Here is an 8,714-nt window from a genome sequence, read left to right as displayed (position 1 = left end):
GAAGTGTAGTTGACATACAGTATTAGTTTCAGGTGTACAACATAACGATTCAACATTTATATACATTAAGAAATGTTTACCTTGATATGTGTAGTTACCATCTGTCACCATGCAAAGTTATGACAATATGATTGACTATATTCCCTGTGATGCATTTTTCTTCCTTGTGACTTACTTATTTTATAGCTGGAAGTTTGTGCCTCTTAATCCTCTTCACCTATCTCACACATCCCCACCCTACCCCTGTAGCATCCACCAATTTGTTCTCTATGAAACTGTTTCTATTGCTTTGTTTTTTCTTCTAGTTTCCACATGTTAGTGAAATCATGGTATTGTCTTTTTCTGTCTGACTTCTTGCACTTCGCATAATACCTTCTATGCCCATTCATGTTGTCAAAAATGGCAAGATTTCATTCCTTATTATGGCTGAATAATATTTCAATTCTTTATCCATTCATCAATGGATGGACGCAGGTTGTTTACATATCTTGGTTGTAGTAAATAATGCTGCAAATTTTGGCCCCATCTTAAAGGAAATACCTTTCAAGACTCACCAAGCCTCTGTACTCTGATTTCATTCTCACCCAGCACCATCCTGAAAGTGTATTATACCAGATCCTAATATGAGGAGAATGCTGTTTTTCTCAGATCTGAGTAATGGGGTGAGTGGAACGGTGGGTCTCCTCTGGTAAATTAGTAACTTGACATTGCAATTTGTAATCTAATATCTTATGACTTTAGTTATTGTGGCAAATGGCATTATCCAAGTCCCCTGCAATAATCTCTCTCATTTGTTTTCTACAAATGATCTTGATACTCCTCCCATAGAGGAGGTGGGCTCTCTGCCTCTCTGCCTCTTTCCTTGAATCTAGACCAACTTTAGTGATTTTATTGTAACCAGTAGAAAGTAATGGACAGTTACTTTCATTACTAGGAAGAGATGCCTCATTATTTTTAAGATTAGATCAGAAGAGATGATATAGTTTCCACATCGTTCTCTTGAAATATTTCCTCCTAAAGCCTTCAGGAATGTAAGCTGTTCCATTGCCCTGAAGCCACCATACTGTGAGGAAGCCCAAATTATTAACTCATGAGGAGAAATCACACGAAGAAACCTTAAGATTCAATAAACAGAGGGATGCCTGGCCAGACTCCAGTGCCTAACCACCCCAAACCCAAGTCGGACGACTCCACAATGCAAATCAAAGTAAATCTAAGGGTCTCAGATCAACCAAGCTGAACCAGAATTGTTCCTCCCATCCTCAAAAGGCTTTGTTGTTGACCAAGCTATGCCCCTAAAGTAAAAGAAAAGAAGGAAGAAGAAAGAAGAAGGAAAAGATAAAAGGGGGGGGGGGGGACAAAAACCAGATGTTCTCCAACCAAAACCAGTGACCTTATAGCAAGCCATCAAATAATCTGAAAACCTTAGGATATACTTCTATGCAGCAACCAGGTGAGTTGGGTTTCTCTCACTTGCAATTTTAAGAATCTCGACCAGCAATTCTTTCTACCTATGGGTCCTGTTCCATGCTATAATAAAAACGCCTTTCCGCATAAAAACAAACAAATTTGCTCACATTTTATTATTTTTGTAGTTATATTTATAAATTAGATTGGTGCCCAGTTTTTTTCTCTCTCTCTCCCCGTGTTTGCCAGGTTTTAGTATAGGGATAGTTTGCTTCCCAGAAAAGCTGAGAAAGCCTTGGTGATTTGCTTTCATTAGTTCAAAATTTTAATAAGTAAGAACAACCAATTCTAAGCTAAGAATTCGTTTAAGTACTCAAAAGAATTTCTTGGGGTTTCTGATCTTTACTGTGAAGTCCTACCTAGCTTAGTCACGTGTGTGGGACCATGCGCAATCTTTGCTATTACTTTGCTATTAAGTACTAGCTCACAGTCCATCCACTAATGGCTTGGGGAACAGTCACAGTAACTTAAACCCCTCTCTGGAGAGCTATCAGGGGAGTTTCAGAATACACGCCTCTCCCTTTCTCTTTAAGGATTATCCTGAAAACAAAAACAAAAAACCCCTGAAGAATGTTTTCAGTCTTTTTCATGTAGAATTCATTCTTGTAACTAAGTTAAAAAAAACATAATAATCTAAGTTTCCCTCCCTACTCAAAGCAGCCAGCAGTAATTCGACCCGCGGCCACGTAGGAGCCTCTGGTGGCGCTAAATCTGGAGAGTCTCCAGGGACAGGCGGAGGCCGGCCACTTGGCCTGGCTGGTAAACGCTTTTCCTTTTTCAACTCTGGGCCGAAGCCCCGTCCCGAGGAGTTCACGATTTCTCCCTCGAGGACAGGTTCCCTCTGAAGCTGCCAGCCGGCTTCCCCTGGCGGGCCCGCTCGCTGGGCAGGCTGGGCAGGGCAGGGCAGGGCCGGGCAGGGCCCGGGCGGCGCGGGGCGCGGCAGGCCAGCCCAGGCGCGCGTCTGCGGCTCCTCCCCTCGCTGGATGTGGCCGGGGGGTGGGGGGCGGGCGGTGAGAGAGGGGGTGGCGGCTGCCGCCCGGGGAGGGCCGGCAGTCTTTTCCACGTTTGCAAACGCCGCGGCGCGCCCAGCTCCGACCCTCGCCGCCCGAGTTCCGCACGCCCTCGCCGGCTCCACGTCGCGCCCCGCGCCCGCCCCTCGCTGCTCTCCTCGACGCCCCTGATGGCGTTCAGGGCCCGGGGCTGGCGACCCCCGCCGCCGCCGCTGCTGCTGCTACTGCTCTGGGTGACCGGGCAGGCGGCGCCGGTGGCGGGCCTGGGCCTCGACACGGAGCTGCAGATCGAGCGGCGCTTCGTGCCCGACGAGTGCCCGCGCACCGTGCGCAGCGGCGACTTCGTGCGTTACCACTACGTGGGGACATTCCCCGACGGCCAGAAGTTCGACTCCAGGTACCGCGCCCCAGACGCCCGGCCGGGCCCCTGAGGCAGCAGCGCCCGCTCTCCGGCTTCTCTCTCTCCGGACAGGCCTTTCCCTCCCGACGGACCTCCCCCGGCTCCGCCCCGCGAATCCCGCGCTCCTCCTCCTCCTCCTCCTCCTTCTCCTCCTTCTCCCCAAAAGCCCAGAGACCCTAAACCTCTCCGCGGTGGGGTGAGCCTACCGAGCCTTACGCTCCCCTGGTCCGCCGGCCTGGTCCTGGCGCAGAGAGGCTGGAACTTCCTGTCCTTCCGGCGCATTCAAGCAACGTGAAATCGGTGTAAAGTGGCCCCTCTGCAAATAGACCTCCACCCCAAGAGAAAATGTTGATGTCTGTCTGCCACCTCCCTTTCCTGGTCTTTAGACAGACAGGCTCGTTGAATCAGATGATGCGTCTCACTGTAGATGATGATGGTGGTGGTAATGGTGACGATGAGCTGATGATAGCATCCGTTAACATTTATGGAGCTGTTAACAATGTGCCAGGATAGTTCTAAGGGCTTTCTGTACAATGAACTCATTCATTTCTTACAACAGATCTTTTAGGTGGGGACCATTATTTTGCCAGTGAGGTCACTTGAGGCCACTGAGGCTAAGAAACTTGATTAAATGGAATCCGACTGAAAACCCTGACAGTCCAAGTTCAGGGTCTGTGCTCGAAGGTACTGCCCTTCATATTTGGCCACTGGGTGGCCACTGGGTGTGGGCAGGTCACTCAGCTTTGCCCTGGGGCCTTGAACCATGCCGAGGATTCCCTCCCTCATCTCTGTCCTGAGATTGCAGTATTTGTACCCAACTTGTTCGCAGCTTCTCTCCAGTGGAGCTTTAGGGTTAAGAGACCTTTTTCCTCCAACCTACAGTCCGCTCTCCTACCCAAGGCTTTGTTACAAACCCAGGTCTGTGCCTGCACTTCTCTCAGTGAATCACCAGCCTAGGCAAAGAGAACAATTTGTTGAGCCTCTGCCCTAGGCTGTGCAGGCTCATTCCAGAAATCATCTTTTAAAAAGTACTTATAGCCTCTCTTGCCTTTTTTGGAATTTCGGACAATGAATATACAAAAGCAGTTTAGCATGCAAATTGGTACATAGGCAAATGCTTAAAAATGGCCCCTTTTTCTGTTGTTTCAGTAGTTTCTTTTTATTTTTAACAGCTTTACTGAGATATAATTCACATACCATACAACTCACCCATTTAAAGCATACGATTTGGTGGTTTTTATTTATTCATAGATTTGTGCAGCCATCACCCACTGTCTAATTCTAGAACATTCTCATCACTCCAAAAAAGAAAGGCTGGACCCATTAGGTCACCTCCCCCACTCCAGCCCTAGGCAAACACTGATCTACTTTCTATCTCTATATGGAATCCTATAATTTGTAGTGATTTGTATCTGGCTTCTTTCAGCATAATATTTTCAGGGTTCATCCATGTTGTAGCATGTACCAGTACCCCATTCCTTTTTAATGGTGTGTAACATTCCATGGTATGACTGTACGTATATTGTTTATCCATTCATCAGTTGTGGGTCGTTTGTATTGCTTATACTTTTTGGCCAATGAACATTTGTGTGTAGGGTTTTGTGTGGATATGTGCTTTTCTTTCTTTTGGATCTATACCTAGGAGTAGACTTGCTGGGTCCTATAGTGACTGTGTAACTTTTTGAGGAACTGTCAAACTGTTTTCCAGTGCAGCTTCATCATTTTATACTCCCATTGGCAATATGAGTGGTCCTAGTTCTCCACATTCTCCAACAACTGCGATTTTCTTTTTTATTCTTGCTTTCCTAGGGGATATGAAGTGGTATCTCACTGTGCTTTTGGTTCACATTTCCCTAATGACTAATGATGCTGAGCATCTTTTTATATGTTAGTTGGCCATTTGTATATCTTCTTTCATCTGCTTCTTTAGTTAGAAGATAATGAAGAAATTCCTGCTCGTGCTGATGGTAATTAATAATTCCCACTAGAACAAGTTGTCTGGTACTTTTCCTCTCGCTAGTCATGGCAGCCACTGTGAGGCAGTGTGGGACAATGGAAGATATTAGAAGGAGGCACTACCATCCAATCAACAAATGTGTGTGTAGTGTCTGCCCCTGAAGACAGTGTCCTTCACTGTCCTACAGCTTGTAGTCCGGGCCATGGTGTCGTATGATATATACAGAAAGAATAATAGCATACACTTTTGTCTGTCATGTAGAGTTCACACAGTTCTTACCATAGACCTTTCAATGTATGAATTCATTTAATCTCAAAGAAATTCATTAACCTCTCAAGACAATGAAGTAGGTACCTTGACAACAAATGAAGAAATGGAGGCTTGGAAAGTTCAAGTAATTTGCCAAGGGTCTTGGCTACTGTGTCGCAGAGTGAGGTTTTGAACTTGAGCGGCGTAGGGCCAGACTCTGTTGTCTGTGGTCCACAGTCCATACATATATATAATGAAAGAAGGGCAAGGAACTATGGGAACACACAGAAAACTCAAACCATGTGTTGCATGGGGTTGGCGAGAGAGAGAGCGTGGTCGGGATGAAATTCCAAGATTGCAAGGCTAAGACCTGAAGATGATTAAAATTGACCAGGGCTGGGGCACCTGGGTGACTCTAGGTTTTGGCTCAAGCCCTGATCTAGTCAGGGTCATGGGATGGAGCCCCACTGCGCTCAGCATGGAGTTGGCTTGAGATTTTCTCTCTCTCTCTCGCCCTCTGCCCTTCTCACTCATGCTCTTTCTGTCTCTCTAAACAAATACACAAATCTTAAATTAAAAAAAAAAAAAAGAAAATGACCAGAGCTGAGCTGAGGGGTGAGGGCTGTAGAGGGAAGAAAGGATGTGGCTGGTGGAGGGTAGAGCCGATACGGAGGCCTGGTGGTGGGCAGTGGGAATGTTGTTTCAGGGTCTGTGAAAGCTCTTCACTACAGCCCGAGTTTGGAGTGAGAGTTGGGGAGTGTCCGATAGGGAAAAAAGAGAGGCCAGAGGAGGCTGGAGAGGAAGGCTGGGCCCAACTCTGAGGATCTTTTTTGCCTGGCTATGGAATTTGGACTTTGTCTAGGACAGTGGAAAGCCATTGAAGAATTTTAATCAGGGGCGTGAGAGATCAAACTTTTCTGTGGCTGCAGTGTGGAGAGCGGGGTGAAAAGGGCAGGACACACAGTAGGTGTTCCACCAGTGTGGGTTTTTCTCTAGGGCCTCCATTTTTGGGGAATTTATGAAGCATTAAGGCACAACTTTGCCATTCCTGCCCAAAAAGCTTAGGGGAGGATAAATCTAAGGTATTTTGGGTTCTGGGTGCTGATTTGGAGGTTTTGCTCAGAAGAAAATAGCCATCACCCTGACCAGAGCCATAAGCCACAAAGTGCTCCTCTTTTCATAGAGCTTTCTTCCTGCATCTCTGCCTGGCACTTGGGAGCAGTTAATATCTTTTCAGCTTATGAGCATTTGCACTTGCCAGGAGGCCCAGCCCTCTAGCCCTTGGCAATGGAGTCTCTGTGGGCTTGTTAATATGCTTCTGTGTCTGCTGCTCCAGACCGAAGAAGACAGTAGCTCCCAGGCTGCAGTTTCCAGGGGGCTCCTGCTCACCCTCTCCAGCTCTTGCGAGCTCCTTGTCAGCCACTCCTGATTGAGCTTTTTTAGGAGTTCCATAGCCTTCTTAGCAATAAGGGTGAGGGGGATGGCCTCTTTGCTCTGATTTCCTTCCAGCGACTGAAATTTATTAAGTTCCTGTTATCTTTAACAGGCAAAGCCATAATCTGGTCAGTTCCTTCACAGCCTCCAGGCTTGTTTGCAGACCCCTCAAGGTCCTGAGGCTCAGTAGACATTTTTCTGTGCCTACTGCATTCCCTGTTGGGTGGGATGCTCTCACAGGATGGTGTTCAAACTCTGCACACATCACAATCAGCTGGCAAGCTTGTTCTACCCAGCTTCTGAATCAGAAGGTCTGGGTGGGGCCTGAGAATTTTTTGCATTTCTAAGTTCCCAGGTGATGCTTTTGCTACGGGACTGAGGACCACACTTTGAGAACTATTGCTCTAAAAGAATCAAAGACCTATTAACAGAGGTGTGCTTAATTTTATATATTTATTCATTCAACAAATATTTTTTGAGTATCTACCGTTAGCATCTGGTGGGTATTGAGGGAAGGGGGGTTAAGCCTCGCCCCTTCTGCAGGATTGGTTCTGAGAAGAGCCAGGCAGCTGGGCGCAGTACAGATGGCGTCAAGCTGGACCGGAGAAATTAAGCAGTGATGAGGAAACTGGTCAGGTCATGATAAGACTCACTTAGGGAGCCTTTAAAGTGTGAATCAGAATAGCGGCCCTCCTATGGAAAAGCCAGGTGATGAATGGGAAGTTACTGTTTGTGTGTTAGCCCAGTGTGGCTCTATTGACTGCAGGAAAAGAGCCTAACATCCAGGCAGGAGGTTTCTCAAGAAACTAAGATTTCTTGAGGCCATGCACCCACAGAGGCACCTGAGTGGCTTGGTCAGTTAACCATCCGACTCCTGCTTTTACCTCAGCTCATGATCTCATGGGTTGTAAGATGGAGCCCTCCGGTTGCTTGGGATTTCCGCCCCCCTCCTCCCGCCCCCTCCTCCTCCTGCCCCCTGCTTGCACTTGCCCTCTCTCTCAAATAAATACATACATAAATAAAAATATTAAAGCCTCCTGTTTTTAAAGAACAAGGAAACACCCTGTGAATACTTAAAGTCATTGCTTTTAATTTTCATTTGTGGGTCATTGTGAGCAACGGTGCATTTACAGTGATTATTTAATTTGGCTAGATTTTACTGGCTGAGAACTTGTGTAGAATAAGATTTATAGAGATCTAATATTTTAATTTGTGCAGTTGCTGAAAAAAAAAAATCTACAATAGCCGTGGAATGATTTCACTTGGCTCTGCAAAGTTTTCCTCTTAATGATATTTTAACGTGCCACCTGCTTGCGTTTCAGGGTCTGATCCTCTGTGGAGGCAAGAATGGATGTGCTCTTTCTCGTTTCCCACCTCTTCACTCTTACTTCTTCCTCTCTTCTCCCTCACCTTCTCTCTCTTCCTGTATTACAGTATCCTTCATTTTTCCATCTGTTAGCCTATAGACACTTCGCCAGTTCATTAAGGGCTTGTCTTTTTCCCCTGCCATGGCTCCTTAGCAGCTGGTAGAAGTGGCCGTTTGGGGGAAATAATGTTAGGCAAACATTATTCTGGGTCTGGGAAGCCCAGAGTCACCTTTGAGAGCATGTGGTCTGGGGAGAGAGTTGGGAGGCAGAAAAGTCAGGTTTTTCAAGTCTGCAGGTGGGCTCAGGTTCAGTGGTAGAATTCAGCCAGGGGAGGGTGTTGAATCTTACCTGGGTCATCTCAGAGCAAGGCTAACAGCTAGGAGGTGACTTCCTGCTTTTGTGCATTTCATGCATGTTTCAGCCCCGTTCATGGATGGCTCTGGCAGGACCACAGTCCTCCTGTCTGGCTGGTCCCAAGTGAGCCAGTCATCTGAGCTGGCCTGAGATTGGGCCAACTTTCAGGCACCCAAACCATGGTTCTCATGCCCAGTGGGCTGGCTTTTTATTTTCTTGCTTCTCTCCTGTTATGAATTCTCAAAATATGGCAGTCTCTTTAACGCTCAAAAAAGGAATTCAGTCTCATGTATAGCATCATGAATACAGTCAATGATACTGTACTACATACTTGAAATTTAAGTATACCTTATTTATACTTGAAATTTACTAACAGGGTAAATCTTTTTTTTTGAGTTTATTTTTTTATTTGACAGACAGAGATCACAAGTAGGCAGAGAGGCAGGCAGAGAGTGAGGGGGAAGCAGGCTCCCCAC

General features: G+C 46.5%; 1 protein-coding gene across 1 annotated transcript in view; it reads left to right on the top strand.

Annotated features, from left to right (window-relative positions):
* The first annotated feature begins 2,133 nt into the window (after nt 1-2,133).
* Nucleotides 2,134-8,714, top strand: part of FKBP9 (FKBP prolyl isomerase 9) — a 38,060-nt gene continuing 31,479 nt past the window's right edge. The window contains exon 1 of the mRNA XM_082691784.1: nt 2,134-2,874. Within this exon, the coding sequence (XP_082547910.1) occupies nt 2,648-2,874 (227 nt within the window). The 5' untranslated portion in view covers nt 2,134-2,647. The remainder of the gene's footprint in view (nt 2,875-8,714) is intronic.

This window comes from Mustela nivalis, assembly GCF_964662115.1.
Source record: "Mustela nivalis genome assembly, chromosome: 12".
NCBI lineage: Eukaryota > Metazoa > Chordata > Mammalia > Carnivora > Mustelidae > Mustela > Mustela nivalis.
Note: the sequence above shows the minus strand (reverse complement) of the source record. Positions and strands in the feature narration are given on the sequence as shown.